General features: G+C 35.8%; 1 protein-coding gene across 3 annotated transcripts in view; it reads right to left on the reverse strand.

The window, feature by feature from the left end:
• Positions 1-20,922, reverse strand: part of ADGRB3 (adhesion G protein-coupled receptor B3) — a 793,357-nt gene that overhangs the window by 144,767 nt on the left and 627,668 nt on the right. For all 3 annotated transcript variants that reach the window (XM_082474137.1, XM_082474138.1, XM_082474139.1), the window contains 3 exons: positions 7,551-7,677; positions 5,888-5,991; positions 1,910-2,012 (listed from right to left, as the gene is read on the reverse strand). In XM_082474137.1, the coding sequence (XP_082330263.1) occupies positions 1,910-2,012; positions 5,888-5,991; positions 7,551-7,677 (334 nt within the window). The remainder of the gene's footprint in view (positions 1-1,909; positions 2,013-5,887; positions 5,992-7,550; positions 7,678-20,922) is intronic.

The raw sequence follows: 20,922 nt of genomic DNA on the forward strand, positions 1-20,922 counted from the left end.
ATTTGACCATTTGGCTCAGAACTTGTAAAAACTTTGCCAGACAGCCTAAAGCAGTTTTAAAAGCATATTTCCTACTGAAGACAATGATGTTTTCCATATTCTAATGAGGGACATAACTCAAGAGTGTTTGGAGGGTAAAAAATGACAGGGAGACTTTGCTGCAAAAAACAAAACAAAACAAACTACCAGCTCAAGCTAACTCTAGCTCGAATTTTTCTGGTTCCCAGACCCAGTAAGTGATTTCTACTTCAGAGGAAAAGCTCTCCTTCTTTGCACAGAGGTTCAAGGACAAACAGTTAAAGAATTGTGACCAGGTATGAACAAGTGAAGGAGCATTCCTAAAGGATCTGAAGTCCTGCCTGGTGAACAGCGAGGACGGGGTGAGATGAGGGATTCTTCACTGCTCAGGGCTCATGGGGTGTCTCCCCTCCTTCATCCCCAACCCTTTCCTTCCCTTCCCAGCTTGCTTGCACCTACCCCCATCCATTTCCCCTCTGCTGGTTACTCTGCACACTTCTTTTTCCCCTCCCAATTCCAACTGCATCTCCCTCACTGTGGTCTTTCTCCTTTCTTCCTCTGACTTTCCTTTTCCCATAAATTTCTTGTTAAATTTAGGTTAAATAGTCAGAAGGTGGCCCTGAAATATATTTTAATAGACTTTACATTGTCTCACCTTTTTTTAAGAAGACACAGGAAAGAAATGGGAAAAGAACTAAACATTCAGATACGTGAAAGGTGAAAGTGCTTTTTACTTCTACAAGGCTCCTTATTGGGCTCTTACTGTTTTCTCTTTTTTGCTTTTGTCCTTCATGGTTAGTGACCTTCCGCTTATCCCCCCTCCCCCCACTCCCCACAGTCCTAGGGTAATATGGGTCAAGACAAAATCTTCATCAGAATCACCTAAGCACTTTCCCAGGCCTCTCTAGACCCAAAATTGTATTCTTTGGGTAGGAATCAGATTCGTAGGAGTGTAAGTTAGCAAAATAAACAAACTATCCATAATCTTTGATGTTGATGCATGTCCTACAAATACCTAATATATCAAAAGTACCTACTGAAAAGTACGTTGGATGTCCTAAAAATGATAGCTTATAGGGGAAAAGTTCAATTATTGACTTTAGTATTTGGAAAAAAATTAAGAAAAGAACAGGCCCAAACTGACCAGCAAATATTATCAAAGCATTTTTTAACAGAATTCCTTTGAGGTTGGGGTAAGTTAATTTAAGATTTCTATTATGGGTTCCTTGGAATGTATTTCAGAGTCATTTAGCAAAAAGATTGACAGTCATTTCTCAAAAAACATGGTCATTCAACTCAAATCATATATTTTACATTCTGCTGAAAGTGATTACACAGTTAAAGAACTACAAAACTGTTTAAGTATCAAAATACATTTTGCCTAATAAAACTTTTTGAAAGGCATAAAATCTAGAGTCACTTCCTCCTAATACTGTCTTCAGTTATTGTCTAAAATAAGTTTTTTGGTGGATTTTTCAACCGCTATGTTACACTAGTTAGCAATTTATAGTTGAATTTTAGGAATCAGTATGTTAATAAATTAGATCAAAACACAGGAAATTCTATTACAATTAGGGTAATGAATTAAAATTTGTGCTTTTGATGTTCCAAGGCTTTGAACTCATAGATCTTTGACATAATGTGTAATAAACACATATGTTTACTATTATAAACAGCCTCTCAATCTCCAAGAAATTAAGCCAAGGGAATATATTTCTGGACTGGAATAACCAATACTTTTATTCAGAAACAAATAAAATATTTTTATTTTTAAAAATAATTTCATCAGAAGTTCCCTATTTTATCAAGAATAAACGTTTAGATTACCAATAGCCAACTTTATGTCACAACATAAACGCAGAAAGAGAAGCAGAATAATCACCAGTCATACCTTATTATGTGTCTGAGTCTGTCCAACCAGGATGAGGATGTTGGATGAGATGATAGACAGGCAGAAGTTAATCAGAATTATGGACCTCTCAGAGCGTATGTACCTAGCCAGAGAGAGAAAGTGTCCAACTTTAAAATTCAACGGAAAGATGAGAAATTCTCTTTTATGCAAATTGGTGGAATTCATCCAGAAAAAGACACTAACATGAAGCCTTTACATGAGAAAAAATATTTAAAAAGTTGTTTTTAAGGAAGATTATTCTTAGAGAACCAATTTTATAGTGACATATAATGTCCAAGAGACCTTAAATTTATTTTTCTTTAGACATTAGTGTGGACAACATGGCACTTCTGACAGAAGTTAAATTGCACACCTGTTATCACCATAACTTTTTTTACTAGAAGTATAAAATTTCATAGAACGATATCAATTAGTATCATTACCTTCCTATTTGTGTATATGTAATATACTAATTATTATCATTTACATCAACCAGTAGAAACTGAAAACCAAAAAGTAAACCCCCACACAGATTCTAAAATATCCCCCTTATTTACTAGGAAGATGCCTTTACTTTCATGAAACCATGAACAATTTTCATCCACCTCTTCACTCGCTCAAGTAGTTTTATATAGTTAGGCTGTTACTCTTTATGTTTTTCTTTTTCTGAATAATTGTTCCAAAACAAGAAAAAAGAAAATGAATCTTTACTGCTAAAATCTAATCCAATCCACAAATGATAATTCATCATTAGGCTGGAAAATTAGTTGGAGCCTGCCATATTTTACCCTTATGAAGAAGTGTTTATATAGAGTCTGTCATATAATTTTTAAGCACATCAAGAATGTAAGCCATGGAGAAAACTGCTCAGAATCAAATGTTCTACCAGCTGTTTACCCTAAAAAGGTAGCAGCTATCTTGCTTTACTGTACTCTGTGGTAAATCACTGAGTGACAGTAACAAAAAGACATATTTGTTCTTGCTGTGTATTTGAGACTGTTCAATTTGTGTTAGAACATGAAATCACTGTCTACAGCCCACAGCGTGGGCTTCCCTGTGCAGCGTTCCATAGGGGTGCCAGAGATCTGGAAGCACTCTTTGGAAGGTAAAAATCTATCAAAGTTCTTTCTCTCTGTTTGTGAGGAATACTTAGGCAGAGGTCCTACATTCCATCACATGTTTCAGAAAAGAAAGCAAAACAAAAACAAGAGTAATAATAAAATATACAAAGAAATTTTTTAATATAAAAAAATCTTCCTTTCTTCACAGAACAAACAGAATGAACCTAGATGGACCCTCAATAAAAAATGGCCTCAAGAGTAGCTTAATCTTGTCCTTGCATGCATCATCAGTATCTAAAAATATAATAAACCACACACTGGGATGCTGAAAACATCATCAAATATTAAGTTGTTTCTTTTTTTGTGGGTGGGGGATGTATCATTAAAACGTTTAAGGGCTGCACACAGTTGACCCTTTATGTGATATTAAAGGCTTCCATGACAGCACAAGTACACAGATGACATTACTGAAAGGCTTTCATTGATATTATTTGCTCAGTAAATAGAAAAATCATGGTAATGAAGACCTAGACTGACCACCCTGAAGAGTCTTTAGATGTTTTCATTTTCATTAACATTGTGACATTATTGCCTTAAAAATTGCTATAAAATGTCTCAACTTTCAAAACTTTTTATAAATGTGCTTTATGTTTTAAACAAAATTTGTGAATGCATCATTTCAATACATGGATTAAAAGGACATGCTAAGTTGCTCTGTGATGTAATAACATAATTCTACAGAACATTCTGTAGATGGAGAGAATGTAACAATGGATTCATTTTTTGATGAATATTTCTAATGAGCTACATGAGACATCAGCAAATTTCACAGTGGTATATTATATACAAAATAATTCTGATGTTCACACATTTTACACATCATTAGAAAAGCAAAAAAAACTAAACCTTTTAATTAGAAAAAAAAGGCAGTAAGATCCTGACATGAGTATTATCATACAGGAATGTTACTAGGTAAATTTAATGTTTACAAAATGCATTGAATTCATCATGCTACAAGATTCACTTAATAGTTTATGAATCTTGAAACTTCTATCAAATTATTAATATTACTTCAATTCTTCTACCTGTAGACAATGAGTTGATGGCCACTAACGGTTAGGAATTCAAATTTATATTGTTTCTTAGTACTGTCTTCTAAACTTCTCAGTTTCATGTCAAGTTTGGATAGATCCTTTCAGGTGGTAATTCCTAGAAAGCTATTGCAATAGGTGATTTTCCTGGATTTTCTGGATTAGAGCAAACTTCCCTACGGACTAAATAATCCTGTAATTCTTTGATAAATTTTATATATCATTTATACTAGCAGTGTTTGTGCTAGCGTTAGCCATATGTATTGAGGTGTGAAGAGAAGGTGTAATTGGTGGCTGAACCCTAAGTACTGAGAAATGGAACTTGGTTCTGAATACTTCAGTGAGTATGACTTATGATGCCATTGATGAATTGTGATACTATTACCTAGGATCCTGGCCCATGAACACTGCCTCATTTCCTGAGAAATACCATTCAGGCAATTGTGGGAGAGAAAGTCTTCTTCCCAGCCTTTGTCTATCTTGCTCTTGTATTACCAGGACAATGCCTGCTTGATTGAGCCCTGAACCCTGGATTCTACTGTCTACAATGCTATGCCTAGAACAAGCATTTCTTTCACTTCATGAGCCTGGCCATATATTATCAGATTCCCTCATTTGGTATTTCACTACCCTGCATGGGAAGGCAGGACCTCTATTATGTATCTGTACCAATGGACTAAGAATGTGTACATATTTTATTTTTGTATGAAGCATGAAAATCTTAATATCTTTGACAATATAATATCCTGGACAATTAATTTTTGTCCTCAAAAGAGTAAAAATTATAATGGAGAACAATGATTTTTTTTCAAAAATAGGATGTTAAATCAAATGATCTTTCCTTATTAAATTGTAATTAATTTTTCAATGAAATTGTTTTTTATCTTAAGTAAAAGATAAGTAAAATACTAGGCCCAGCTACCACTGCAATTTTAATATTTCAAATATTCAGGAAATAATACATAATTATTTTTTTGCTAATATGGTAACTGTTTTTAGAACATTTTAAAGTAATCAAAATGGATATAAAAATGTTTAACATTTGAAAATTTATTGGGAAGTTTAGTTATATACTAGTTATCAATATGTCAGTAGACATAATAAACTTCACAAGTCTAATTCTCATTAACAGAACAAGAACAAATCTTAGAGAACTACTAAATTTTCATACAATGTCAAACAGATGTAATTTCACATATTATAGAACAGTATTTTTCAATCACTTCCCCTCGTTTATGTATTTTTATGACTTTTTAAAATCAGTTTGTCAAAATCTGACTTATTGGAAACATTCAGCTGAGAAGTCTTTTCTAAAGCTTTATGGTATTGTATTAATGCATTCATATTATAGAAGACTTTACACATTGGGACACACTGAAAGCATGTGTTTAAAACTTAAGCATTTGGAGGCCATATTTCTATAACAGAGAAATTAATTTGACTGTACCATTAAACTCTCAAGCTCAATAGCAGTTGGGATAAATATGAACAACACATAGACTGAACTTGGGGTATTAAGAGTACCATGCTTGGGGGTAAGCAACTTGTTGATGGCTACTATCATTTGAATTGGGAAGAAAAGTGTGTGTGTGTGTTTTGTTTACTTTCCCATTATAGGAAAATACAGACAAGAAAATTAAGTAAACACTTATTTAGTGTTATTGAGCTCATTTATTATAGCTCAATCATGGCAATTATAATTCTGTTTTCAAAGTACTTCTTTCAGTAAATTAAGAAAACATAAGACTTATAATAGTTATTATATTCCTTGATTTAACTCTGAATAACCGAACATTCCATTTCTAGTGTATTAATTGATTACATACCTCCATAATGCTGCATAGACAACTGCTAGGGTGATCAAGGCCAAGCAAGAAAGGCCACTGCCTACAATTAGGGTAACTGAAGGTGTACTAGAGGATTCCATGATCTGTAAATTAAACAAAAGAAGCAAAAAAAAAAAAAAAAGAGAGAGAGAGTTTTTAAAATAAATTAAAATAACTTCTAAACTCAACAAAACTATCCTAACACTCAAAAATAGCCAATATAGTTGTTATAGTAACCAGATAATTACCCAGTAACCACTCTGTTCACATATTCTCAACCTCTAAAATGACTAATTCTAGCTACTCCCTCTTTCCCACTGTGAAGTAATGAAGGCCTTAAGAGTTTTCAATGCTTGATTGTGGCATATACCCACTTACGGCTTTCTAAAATAAATAACTGAAGCTACAACTTGGTCAACATTAACATGTTACATTTTATCTAGTTAAAATTTGAAGCAGTATTTATTTTTCTTCAACTAACTACAGTTCAGTTATTTCACAAAATGTATTTTGGTGAAATTTACTTTGATCCTCCCATTATGTTATCCAAATCTGGTACCTAGATATTGAAAAATTTTCAAACTTTCTGACTTCTGACAACTTTGTTCTAAGTCAAGTATTCTCTCATTTAATTTCACTAGCTTGGCCTCTAAGAATATAGAAGAAAATCAAGTTTCAAGTGTAAGACCTTAGAATATATTTGTGATTTTTTTTCTGTGAACAAAATATATAGAGATAATCTTCATAATGTCAATATTAGTCTCTAAATACTTGACCTTGAAAAATAAGCCTTATATCTTTTAAAATATATATAAAGATCAAAGAGATTTCTTTCTTTAGAGACTAACATGGTACTAACTAATAAAATCTGTTTTTCATATTTTCAGTATTGGAAGTTTAAAGAAATGCACTTTAAGATCAAGTGTGTTCCAAATCTTAGATATGTACAATCAATTTTATAGGCATTTTTGGTTATCAAAATAAGTAAAAAGAGTGATGCATATTTAGGCCAGATTTAGACAGAAAGTCACATTTTTCTTAATAATTATTCTTCAGCACTTCAATTTCTGAAATAATTTTTCAAAGTACATTTGATGAGAATATTATTTTTTCTTTCAGACAGTTTATACAACTGTCTGTTTCAGAAACTAGTTTTACAAACCTATATACTTCTAAGGAATGATTTTACAGTTTCTGACAATCTCTGCTTTCATAAAAATTTCATTTAATTAAAAAAAAATAAATATCCAAGGACACCTCAGAAAACCTGTACTGAAAATATCCAACGCAGATATGCAATGTGTTTGGCTATAGTGTCTGGGGTCTTCATTCTACTACCAACAGTAACCTCACAAATTCCCCAGAACAGCTTTAGAGTTCTAAAATAAAGGTTAAGCTGACAAGTATTTTTATTTGAAAGTTTGCAGCATATTAGCAATATGATTGGAGCACATCCTCAAAACTATACTGCAGAAATTTCAAGTTAGAAGACATAAAATTGAGTAGAATTTAGTTATAGCACACCAACTAGAATTCATTTCACCAAGCTACTGTAGCTAAGGAGGAGACGAACCCAATTTTGCCACCCTGCAACATTTTCCATTTCCCCATTTAAAATGTCCCTGCCTTTGCATTAAAGCCGTGTTTTCCCTTTGTTACTTACTATTTCTCTAGGTTGCTGAGCCAAAATGGCGAAGGTAGAGAGACGATCACATAAGCATTTCGTATGGGATGCATCGGTAAGCACAGTTTTACATCCCTGGGTGGACCAGGTTCCCAAAGACTCGTTCCTGCAAAGGGTGGGGGGGTGGGGGGGAGATCGGGATAAATACGCCTGACTGCCAAATCCGTAATGAAGAAAATGCAATTTAATTGAGAGAATCGTCTACTGTAATTCCCGTACAGGGGGGAAAAAAAAATCTACTTGTTGTTGAACAGGACGTAATTTAGATGCATCTCCAGTAATGCAAAGCGAGAGTGTTTGGAGAAAGCAGGCGGGCGGCGGTGCGGCGTGCAGAGAGCTGTCCAGCGCCGGAGGTGCTGAAACCGGGACTGGCTCTGTCCAGCCCTCTGCGAGGAACGGCGGCGGCGGCGGCACGAGCAGCCGCCAGAGCGCTGGCAGCCACTTCCTATGCTCATCGGATCGTTTCAAACACTCAGAGAGTGTAAGGAGGCTTTTCACATTGCATACCAGCTCTGATTCCCGTCCCGTATTTTTGGATCGTGAACGCTGGCTTTTAAACCGAGGATTTCTCTGAAAAGCCTGCCTAAAAGGTTAGATAGCTTGTGTTGGGTGATATAGAATCTTCTCTGCTGGCTAGGGATTTTTCCTCCCTTTAGAATTAGCTGCTGTGAAAATTTCACCCTGGAAATGGGAAGCAGCAGCGGCGGCATCAGCTGGCTCCGACTCTCATTGCCTTTGCCTGGCATCCAGGGGAGGGGTGGGTTTCAGACACCAGCTTCCCACTCCACACTTCACTCAGCCCAAGCGCCTCTGAAGCCCTTGACGTTTCTTCCCCTCACCCACCTCTCTGCCCCGGGGTGGAAGCATTAAGCTAACCCCGAGTCTGCCAGAACATTTAGAAGAATAACCCCACCTCAAAGTCCGGTAGGAAGGGGGAAAGAGGGCCTGCTTCAATCTTCCCTTTGGTGTAGCCATTCAAAATTCTAAAGCATATGGTTTCTTTCCCACCCCAGCAGAACAATAAAAATGGTATCAACCTACGCCTTCTTGGTGGGGGGTGAAGATGGGGGAGAATCCTTCCACCCCCGGCTGAACTACTCTACAGGAAGAGGAAGAAAAAAAAAAAAAAAAACTACAGAGTTCAACCAATCAACTTTATTATCATTACACGTGTTATATACTGAATGCACCAATTGTCACCTCCCCTCCCCCAGGCACGGAACTCTCCAAGTAGCAAACCTCTGTGTATGTGTGTGCTTAAATTTCAAACCAAGTTACTATCTATATTAAAAAATGACTCTAAAACTCCAGAAGGATAACACATGGCTTGATGTTAATTTTGATATGGTACTTTTTATTTCATCTACTCCATATCTCTGAATGCCTAAAGCTATTGGGTTAAATATGAATGCAGTCTATCTCTGAGCTATTTCAATGACAGAGGTTTCACTGTGACAGCTAGACTTCCAAGTTGAGCTGTAGAATATAATTCACATTATTCCTTTTTGGGATTTAGATGCAATATCTTTTTAATATTCATTAATTTGATTTAAATATGACTTGATATCACTAATATGCATGACTCAAAATACTCTTAATTACAACTTCTTTTAAAAAGGAATACACTATATTTGGGGAGAGGTACAAAAACATTATACCTAAGTTCACCCAAATACTTCTAAGTATTAGCCAATTAAAAATTTGGTAGGTCTCTTTTCTTTCTCATGATGTCATACAACCATGCAAAATTATATATATATATATATATATATGTATATATGTATATATATATATATATATATATATATATTTCAGTTATATCTAAACCAACTGTAACAGCATTAAATTCCAATTCTACCTAACCAGAGCAGCACTTCAATTTATTTCATTGGCTGACTGTCTCTTATTGTCTTGTGACAAACAGTTAAGGCCAAATAAAAAACATTTATCTCAGCTGATTAAAGTTTAAAGAAGAAAGATACATTTAAGAGAATCTGACATGTTTTAAAACACAACATTGCATTATTAATCCTGTATGGCAGCTTTACTTTAATGCAGTATCTGTGCTTTCAAGATGGAGTCTAATACCTACACTTTTCACATTATGTGGCTACGACCAATAAACCAATTCAAAGTCTTACCAGGAAAAAAGTTTACTGCAAATAAGACCTCATGAGACAAAGTGATATATTTATACCTAGGTAATGAAAGTTTGTTTACTCAAGAAAATGTTAGTATTACTAACCTTTGGCTGTCAGATGTAAAGTCTATGTTCAATATAATGTTGCTAGACTCTGAAGATCATGTAAATTTTATATGACATCTTCAGAAAAGTAGGTCAATTTACTCTGCTCTGTACAATGATGGCAGTACTGACCTGGCCCAGCCCCAGGAAAAACTGGGAAGTAAGTGACACTGGTCTCCATGTTTCAATCTTTCATTTCCCCCCAAGCATGAAATGTTTCTAATCTCACTGGGCCCCTTTTGATGGGTACCTTCCTGAGGCTACATAACTTTTCTCCTTACCTTTCTTAGGAATTATTATCCCTTTGTTGACTTTATCTGATGAAACTAATGGAAAATATTATGAGTGACTGAGTACAGCTTGATGTGCTCTCCCCAGTTTAATACAAGTTATAAAACACAAAATAATGCATCTGGTAGCAGAACACCAGAATATGATCAGATGAGTAGGAGTGAAAATTTTGAAAGGTGAGGAGGTAACTACCAACTTCTATATTTGGTTGCTTGCAAGAGCTGAGTAATAAGTGTGATGCCATCTGATGCTAAATTTTAAATTGTTTCATAAAACCTCTTGATATTTTAAAACCAGATAAAACTCTTATAAATTAGTTTTTAAAATCACTAGCATACATGTCACTACTATTACAAAAACTATAGTATGTGTCACCTGTATTTTCACACATTTCATAGCTATTCTTACTGTACAAAATTCTTCGAAAGCACGGTACATGTGTCTGATTGATTTCAGGGAGACCTTGTAAAGCAAACTGATGTGTGGTAGAGCTAATGTGGAGCAAAACAGCTTCCCCAGTCTGCACAGAACAAGGTTTTAAAGCACGTGGACTATTCCAGCAGTCACATTATTCTTCTAATGTCATAGATTTGCATGCCATGATTAATGGTATATCTGTGAATTATTCTTAGTTATTAAGTCTAGCTTGTCATCAATGGGGCAAGCAAATACAATGAAATATGTATGAACACTAAAGATATAATAAGAATAACAGACTGAGGATGTCAGAAGCAAACACAAAATGATGATACACACGTTTTACTGAAAAATCACATTTTTTTTTCCATAGTGTCTTTTCTGGGCATTAAATTTTTTTTTTCAAATAGTTTTCAAAAATAACTAGGCCTGCAGAAATTTCATATAACCAGCACATTCTTTGTTGGTTACACCTACATTCACCCATGTTAGCTGTTAGCTGTCATCTGTACCTCTTCTCTTTCTTCCTATTATTAGGCTGACTAAAAGAAGAAAAGAGTCTGCCTGTCCCAAGTATTTGAAAGTACATACCCACAAGGACAGAATTCTGTGAAAATATATGACACAAAATCTATTATTTCTCACCTTAATACTTATTTGAGGCCTTTCCCCAATTTCCTAAGACTCTACATGATTCCTCTTTGGATCTGAGTTCATTGTTGGGGTCTGGATTTCATGGGAGAGTTAAATAATATAGCATGTGACTACATTCTCTAGCATTTAAGATTAAAGAAAAAGATTATCCATTCATTCCAATGAAAAGTTGTTTAGGAAAAAACTGATAGCAAAAACTTAGAGTGACACATTTCAAAACTGTTTCAAGAAATCAAACTTTTACCTTTTGAAATACCCAAACAACTAAATATTCCACTTAAATCCATCTTTTATAAAACCATCTATTTTGCTTCATAATACATCAGTGTGTAAAGTATTTATCATGAATAAGTTATAAACTTTAGCAGGTTTATTATCTCAGGGTCTATTTGTAATTTAATTTTTATTTCATTTTAAAGTATAGTTGATTTTCTTTTTTTTTTTTTCTTTTTATTTATTTTTTAAAATTTTTTTAACTTAAAAACATTTTTAACATCTTTATTGGAGTATAATTGCTTTACAATGGTGTCTTAGTTTCTGCTTTATAACAAAGTGAATCAGCTATACATATACATATATCCCCTTATATCCTCCCTCTTGCGTCTCACTCCCACCCTCCCTATCTCACCCCTCTAGGTGGTCACAAAGCACGGAGCTGATCTCCCTGTGCTATGCGGCTGCTTCCCACTAGCTATCTATTTTACATGTGGTAGTGTATATATGTCCATGCCACTCTCTCACTTCATCCCAGCTTACACTTCCCCCTTCCCGTGTCCTCAAGTCCATTCTCTATGTCTGCCTTTTTATTCTTGTCCTGCCCCTAGGATCCTCAGAACCATTTTTTTTTAGATTCCATATATATGTGTTAGCATACGGTATTTGTTTTTCTCTTTCTGACTTACTTCATTCTGTATGACAGACTCTAGGTCCATCCACCTCACTACAAATAACTCAATTTCGTTTCTTTTTATGGCTGAGTAATATTCCATTGTATATATGTGCCACATCTTCTTTATCCATTCCTCTGTTGCTGGACACTTAGGTTGCTTCCATGTTCAGGCGATTGTAAATACAGCTGCAATGAACATTGTGGTACATGACTCTTTCTGAATTATGGTTTTCTCAGGGTATACGCCCAGTAGTGGAATTGCTGGGTCATATGGTAGTTCTAGGTTTAGTTTTTTAGGGAACATCAATACTGTTGTCCATAGTGGCTGTATCAATTTACATTCCCACTAACAGTGCAAGAGGGTTCCCTTTTCTCCACACCCTATCCAGCATTTATTGTTTGTAGATTTTTTGATGATGGCCATTCTGACTGGTGTGAGGTGATACCTCATTGGAGTTTTGATTTGTATTTCTCTGCTGATTAGTGATGTTGAGCATTCTTTCATGTGTTTGTTGGCAATCTGTATGTCTTCTTTGGAGAAATGTCTATTTAGATCTTCTGTGCATTTTTGGATTGGGTTGTTTGTTTTTTTTGATATTGAGGTGCATGAGCTGCTTGTATATTTTGGAGATTAATCCCTTGTCAGCTGCTTCATTTGCAAATATTTTCTCCCATTCTGAGGGTTGTCTTTTCATCTTGTTTATGGTTTCCTTTGCTGTGCAAAAGCTTTTAAGTTTCATTAGGTCCCATTTGTTTATTTTTGTTTTTATTTCCATTTCTCTAGGAGGTGGGTCAAAAAGGATCTTGCTGTGATTTATGTCATAGAGTGTTCTGCCTATGTTTCTCTCTAAGAGTTTTATAGTGTCTGGTCTTACATTTAGGTCTTAATCCATTTTGAGTTTATTTTTGTGTATGGTGTTAGGGAGTGTTTTAATTTCATTCCTTTACATATAGCTGTCCAGTTTTCCCAGCACTACTTATTGAAGAGGCTGTCTTTTGTCCATTGTATATTCTTGCCTCCTTTATCAAAAATAAGGTGGCCATATGTGTGTGGCTTTATCTCTGGGCTTTCTATCCTGTTCCATTGATCTATATTTCTGTTTTTGTGCCAGTACCATACTGCCTTGATTACTGTACCTTTGTAGTATAGTCTGATGTCTGGGAGCCTAATTCCTCCAGCTCTGTTTTTCTTTCTCAAGATTGCTTTGGCTATTCGGGGTCTTTTGTGTTCAAATACAAATTGTGAAATTTTTTGTTCTAGTACTGTGAAAAATGCCATTAGTAGTTTGATAGGGATTACACTGAATCTGTAGATTGCTTTGGGTAGTATAGTCATTTTCACGATGTTCATTCTTCCAATCCAAGAACATGATGTATCTTTCCATCTGTTTGTATCATCTTTAGTTTCTTTCATCCATATCTTAGAGTTTTCTGCATACAGGTCTTTTGCCTCCTTAGGTAGGTTATTCCTAGGTATTGTATTCTTTTTGTTGTAATGGTCAATGGGAGTGTTTCCTTAATTTCTCTTTCAGATTTTTCATCATTAGTGTAGAGGAATGCAAGAGAGTTCTGTGCATTAATTTTGTATCCTGCTACTTTACCAAATTCCTTGATTAGCTCTAGTAGTTTCCTGGTAGCATCTTTAGGATTCTCTGTGTATAGTATTATGTCATTTGCAAACAGCGACACCTTTACTTCTTCTTTTCCGATTTGGATTCCTTTTATTTCTTTTTCTTCTCTGATTGCTGTGGCTAAAACTTCCAAAACTATGTTGAATAATAGTGGTAATAGTGGACAACCTTGTCTTCTTCCTGATCTTAGAGGAAATGGTTTCAGTTTTGCAACATTGAGGACAATGCTGGCTGTGGGTTTGCATATATGGCCTTTATTATGTTGAGGTAGGTTCCATCTATGCCTACTTTCTGGAGGACTTTTATCATAAATGGGTGTTGAATTTTGTCAAAAGCTTTTTCTGCATGTATTGAGATGATCATATGGTTTTTCTCCTTCAATTTGTTAATATGGTTTATCACACTGATTGATTTGCATATATTGAAGAATCCTTGCATTCCTTGGATAAATCCCACTTGATCATGGTGTATGATCCTTTTAATGTGCTGTTGGATTCTGTTTGCTAGTATTTTGTTGAGGATTTTTGCATCTGTGTTCATCAGTGATATTGGCCTGTAGTTTTCGTTCTTTGTGACATCTTTGTCTGGTTTTGGTATCAGGGTGATGAGTTTGGGAGTGTTCCTCCCTCTGTTATATTTTGGAAGAGTTTGAGAAGGATAGGGGTTAGCTCTTCTCTAAATGTTTGATAGAATTTGCCTGTGAAGCCATCTGGTCCTGGGCTTCTGTTTGTTGGAAGATGTTTAATGACAGTCTCAATTTCAGTGCTTGTGACTGGTCTGTTTATATTTTCTATTTCTTCATTGTTCAGTTACGGAAAGTTGTGCTTTTTAAGAATTTGTCCATTTCTTCCAGGTTGTCCATTTTATTGGCATATCATTGCTTGTAGTCATCTCTCATAATCCTTTGTATTTCTGCAGTGTCAGTTGTTACTTCTCCTTTTCATTTCTAATTCTATTGATTTGAGTCTTCTCCCTTTATCTTCTTGATGAGTCTGGCTAATGGTTTATCAATTTTGTTTATCTTCTCAAAGAACCAGCTTTTAGTTTTATTGATCTATGCTATTGTTTCCTTCATTTCTTTTTCATTTATTTCTGATCTGATCTTTATGATTTCTTTCCGTCTGCTAACTTTGGGGTTTTTTTTGTTCTTCTTTCTCTAATTGCTTTATGTGTAAGGTTAGCTTGTTTATTTGAGATGTTTCTTGTTTCTTGAGGTCGGATTGTATTGCTATAAACTTCCCTCTTAGAACTGCTTTTGCTGCACCCCATAGGTTTTGGGTCATTGTGTTTTCATTCTCATTTGTTTCTAGGTATTTTTTTATTTCCTCTTTGATTTCTTCAGTGATCTCTTGGTTATTTAGTAGTTTATTTTTTAGCCTCCATGTGTTTGTATTTTTTACACATTTTTCCCTGCAGTTGATATCTAGTCTCATAGCATTGTGGTCAGAAATGATACTTGATATGATTTAAATTTTCTTAATCTTACGAAGGCTTGATTTGTGACCCAAGATATAATCTATCCTGGAGAATGTTCCATGAGCACTTGAGAAGAAAGTGTACTGTGTTGTTTTTGGATGGAATGTCCTATAAATATCAATTAAGTCCATCTTGTTTAATGTATCATTTAAAGCTTGTGTTTCCTTATTTATTTTTATTTTGGATTATCTGTCCATTGGTGAAAGTGGGGTTAAAGTCCCCTACTATGATTGTGTTACTGTCGATTTCCCCTTTTATGGCTGTTAGCATTTGCCTTATGTATTGAGGTGCTCCTATGTTGGGTGCATAAATACTTACAATTGTTATATCTTCTTCTTGGATTGATCCCTTGATCATTATGTAGTGTCCTTCTTTGTCTCTTATAATAGTCTTTATTTTAAAGTCTGTTTTGTCTGATATGAGAATTGCTACTCCAGCTTTCTTTTGATTTCCATTTGCATGGAATATCTTTTTCCATCCCCTCACTTTCAGTCTGTATGTGTCCCTAGGTCTGAAGTGGTCTCTTGTAGACAGCATATATACGGGTCTTGTTTTTGTATCCATTCAGGCAGTCTTTGTCTTTTGGTTGGAGCATTTAATCCATTTACATTTAGGGTAGTTATCAATATGTATGTTCCTATTACCATTTTCTTAATTGTTTTGGCTTGTTATTGTAGGTATTTTCCTTCTCTTGTGTTTCCTGCCTAGAGAAGTTCATTTAGCATTTGTTGTAAAGCCAGTTTGTTGGTGCTGAATTCTCTTAGCTTTTGCTTGTCTGTAAAGGTTTTAATTTCTCTGTCAAATCTGAATGAGATCCTTGCTGGGTAGAGTAATATTGTTTGTAGGTTTTTCCCTTTCATCACTTTAAATATGTCCTGCCTCTCCCGTCTGGCTTGCAGAGTTTCTGCTGAAAGATCAGCTGTTAACCTTATGGGGATTCCCTTGTATGTTATTTGTTGCTTTTCTCTTGTTGCTTTTAATATTTTTTCTTTGTATTTAACTTTTGATAGTTTGATTAATATTTCTCTTGGCATGTTTCTCCTTGGATTTATCCTGTATGGGACTCTCTGCGCTTCCTGGACTTGATTGACTATTTCCTTTTGCATATTAGGGAAGTTTTCAACTATAATCTCTTCAAATATTTTCTCAGTCCCTTTCTTTTTCTCTTCTTCTTCTGGACCCCTATAATTCAAATGTTGTTGTGTTTAATGTTGTCCCAGAGGTCTCTGAGACTGTCCTCAATTCTTTTTATTCTTTTTTCTTTATTCTGCTCTGCAGTAGTTATTTCCACTATTTTATCTTCCAGGTCACTCATCTGTTCTTCTGTCTCAGTCATTCTGCTATTGATTACTTCTAGAGAATTTTAAATTTAATATATTGTGTTGTTCATCTTTGTTTGTTTCCTCTTTAGTTCTTCTAGGTCCTTGTTAAACGTTTCTTGTATTTTCTCCATTCTATTTCCAAGATTTTGGATCACCTTTACTGCCATTATTCTGAATTCTTTTTCAGGTAGACTGCCTATTTCCTCTTCGTTTGTTTGTTCTGGTGTGTTTTTTACCTTGCTCCTTCATCTGCTCTGTGCTTCTGTGTCTTCTCATTTTGCTTAACTTACTGTGTTTGGGGTCTCCTTTTCACAGCCTGCACGTTTGTAGTTCCCATTGTTTTTGGTGTCTGCCCCCAGTGGCTAAGGTTGGTTCAGTGGGTTGTGTAGGCTTCCTGGTGGAGGGGACTTGTGCCTGTGTTCTGGTGGATGAGGCTGGATCTTGTGTTTCTGGTGGGCAGGACCGCGTCTGGTGGTGTGTTTTGGGGTGTCTGTGAACTTACTATGATTTTAGGCAGCCTCTCTCCTAATCATGGGGTTGTGCTCCTGTCTTGCTAGTTGTTTGGCATAAGGTGTCCAGCACTGTAGCTTGCTGGTTGTTGAGTGAAGCTGGGTCTTGGTGTTGAGATGGAGATCTCTGGGAGAGCTTTCACCCTTTGATATTACATGGAGCTTTGAGGTCTCTGGTGGACCAGTGTCCTGAACTCAGCTCTCCCACCTCAGAGGCACAGGCCTGACACCCAGCCAGAGCATGAGGACCCTGTCAGCCACACGGCCAGGTACGTGGGGGAGTTTCTTGCCTTTTGGGAAGTCTGAGGCCTTCTGCCAGCGTTCAGTAGGTGTTCTGTAGGAGTTGTTCCAGATGTAGTTGTATTTCTGATGTATTTATGGGGAAGAAGGTGATCTCCACGTCTTACTCCTCCACCATCTTGAAGGTCTCTCCTATCTCAGGGTTTTAATGGTCAATTTATTCAAAACCAAAATAGCTACAACAGAAATTCTTTAAAAAATTACACACAGCTTCTGAGTACACTGCTCTTGCAATGTATGTGCACTGAAAGAAAGTAATTATTTCCCAATCATAACAGTCATTAACTTCTAAGAATTAGGTGAATCTATATCACTTTTAATGTATATGTCATACAAAAATGAATAATGCGTATTGTTTCTTTGTATAAATTATTCTCATAATACAGAAAATTTTGGAGTACAGATAAAAAATGTTCTCAATTTTGAGTAAAAAGCAGTCTTTAAGGGTAATTTCTACTTTCCAGGACATTGGAAATACTGAGAACTTTGTTATCTCTGGCAACCATTACTATGTTAAAACACAGTGAAACATGAAATTACGAAGTTTTGTTAAAAGTAACCTTAGTGATCACCTAGCCCGTTGGTTTTCAACACTTGCTGTATATTAAAGTCACCTGGAGACCTTTAAAACTTAAATCCTGAGGTGGGGTCTGGGCATTATTACTTTTCTTATGTTCCCCAGATGATTCTAGTGTGCAGCCAAGGCTGAGAACGACTGATCTATCCCAACCACCTAGTTTTACAGAGGAGGAATGTGAAGTGCAGGGAATTCAGGAAGCTTATTTTAAGGCACAGAGTGAGACGTGAAGTTGGGTTTCTCATTTCCAGTTTAGAGATTTTTTTTAATACTTTTAGTTGTAGTCCGTTTTAAAGCAGAATGTAATGAACAGTCGTATAAAAAGATCTGAATATCATGCCTATTTACACTTGCAAACAATGTGGCCCTCATGTAATGGTTTTAGCAAAGTACGAGTTATCAGTGGATGAAGTTAGCTAAGGACAGATTGTCATGCTCTGGTGTTCATCCTGTTTTTTAAGTGATATATCCTATGACATGTAAAAAAAAAACATTGATTTATACCAATTTTTCATGACATAAAGCATCTCTCATCTCTAGTGAGATCATTTATAGTTTGAGGTGATATAAAAGTTGAAATTACAAATTCTGAAAACATGATATTGAGTAAAAGTTATAAGCTCTTTTTTCCTTCTAAAAATATCCTCTATTTAGATACAATAGAGGATTTTTATATCAATTATCATAATGTCTGCATATAGTATTATACACTAGTATACACAAACACATATATAATTTTTTTTTAATTTAAAAAGAATAATACCAACATAAAGCATTTATAGTTCATTCACTGTAGTGAAATTTAGAAGTGAGTACTTTGCTACCAGCAGGAAGAACACTTATCATCCACTAGGCTGAACCTGGAATTAATAGTGACCCCTCCAGACCATAATTAACACCAGATTTCCAATTCTTTGCCTACAAATGAACTAGTTCTAGGAACATGCTACACTTAGATCTTTCCAACACTCCTCTGTGCCTATTCATGTTTTGTGTCCAACACTAGAATATTAGTTGATAAATTCACCTCACTTTCTTTATTTATAAAATTAACACTCTCCATGCCACCCTAGAATATTAGTGCTTTTGACAATGGTATCTTGTTCAGATTTGAATCTCTGACATACCGCTTTTCACTTAGTAGGGACTTAAATGTTTGTTCAGTTAATTTAATAATTATTTACATTTCAAGGGATGGCTTCTAATGCTGTTGGAGCCAGACAGATTGTCTTAGCTCCAATTCATTTGCTGTCCTTCAGCATACAGCAGAAATGCAATCTGAAGAGTATCAATGAATCTTAATAGGCTTATCTATTTGCTTTTGGTCTTCAAACATCATTTGATGATGAATTCTGAAAGACTCAGCATCCTGCAGTGATTATGTTCACTCCAGCAGTGAGGCCTGAGTCTTTACTAAGCAGTCAATAAGTATTTAGTGAGTGCTTTTCAAATGCCAAAGTAGAAGACACATACAAAAAGAAAACTAACAGTTTCTTTCTTAGAAAAGTTGACAATCTGGTTGGAAGACTATATAATCCAAGAATGTTTTCTATCTTATTAGTTTTACAAATTATTCCAGAAAATGCTGTTGATACGGCCCTTCTATTTTAAGCCACTATCATCTCCCCTCTAGATAAATATCCTCACTGGGCTCCTTGTTCCTTCCTTGCTATCTATCCTCAAGTTCAATTTCAACACAGAAGCCAGAGATCTTGCTGACACATATGTGAACTCACTTCACTCTGTTCAAAACTCTATCCATGGTTCTTCCCATCTCACTTGGAGTAAATGACAAAGCAGTTAAAATAACTTACAAGGACCTCTACCAGCTGGTCTATCATTATCTCTTTCTTAAAACATTAATTAATTAATTAATTTATTTTTGGCTGCATTGGGTCTTTGTTGCTGTGCACGGGCTTTCTCTAGTTGCAGTTAGTGGGGACTACTCTTTGTCATGGTGTGCAGGCTTCTCATTGCAATGGCTTCTCTTGTTGCAGAACACGGACTCTAGGCATGAAGGCTTCAGTAGTTGTGGCTTGAGGGCTCTAGAGCGCAGGCTCAGTAGTTGTGGTGCATGGGCTTACTTGCTCCATGGCATGTGGGAACTTCCCGGCCCAGGGCTCGAACCCGTGTCCCCTGCATTGGCAGGCAGATTCCTAACCACTGCACCCCAAGGAAAGCCCCTGTTATTACGTCTTTACCTTCCTCTCCTAACACAATGCCTTTGCCCATCGTTTCCAACCACACTGAGCTCTTTGTTTTCTCAGCTTGGCATTTTGCGCTGGCAATTATCATGGCCAAGAATGTATTCCTCAAAGATAGTAATGTTGCTATTCCCTCACATCACGTAGGTCTCTGCCTTTATGTCATTCTCCCAGAGATGTCACTGACTATCCAACTTAAAGTAGTAACTCCGCATCTGTAGTAAGTTAAAATGGGCTCAAATTCTAATAATTCTTCTCATCAAGAGGTGGAGTTTCCTTCCTCTTCCTTTGAATCTTGATAAGCCTGTGACTTGATCTGGTCAGAAAAATGCAGTAGAAGTGATGTGTGACTTTGCCTGGAGGCCTCAAAAGGTCTTACAGTTTCTAGTCTCATCATCCTGAAATTCTGCTTTCATGTGAGGACAAGAAACCAGCACCAACTACCAGCCATGTGAGTGAGGCAGTATTAGATCATCCATCCCTAGGCTGAGCAGTCAGGTGACTGTAGCCTCGTGAATGACACCAGAGGAGACCAGCAGAAGAAGCAACCAGCTGAACTCAGTCAAAGAGCTTTGAACCATGGAATCATGAGCAATAACATGATTCTTTCTCTAAGCCACTAAGATCTGAGGTGATTTGTTACATAGGAAGTGATACACTATCCAAGGCTTTCCCACATGCCCTTGACCTTACTCTGATCTATTGTTGCCCACAGCACTTATTACATCTGATATATTTATGTATATATTTTTAAATTCACTTTTTGCCTGTCTTTGCTTACTAGAATGTAAACTTCCTGAGAACAGTGATATTGTTACATTCATTTCAGTCTTCCC

The sequence above is a fragment of the Balaenoptera physalus genome (assembly GCF_965194825.1).
Source record: "Balaenoptera physalus genome assembly, chromosome: 9".
Lineage (NCBI taxonomy): Eukaryota > Metazoa > Chordata > Mammalia > Artiodactyla > Balaenopteridae > Balaenoptera > Balaenoptera physalus.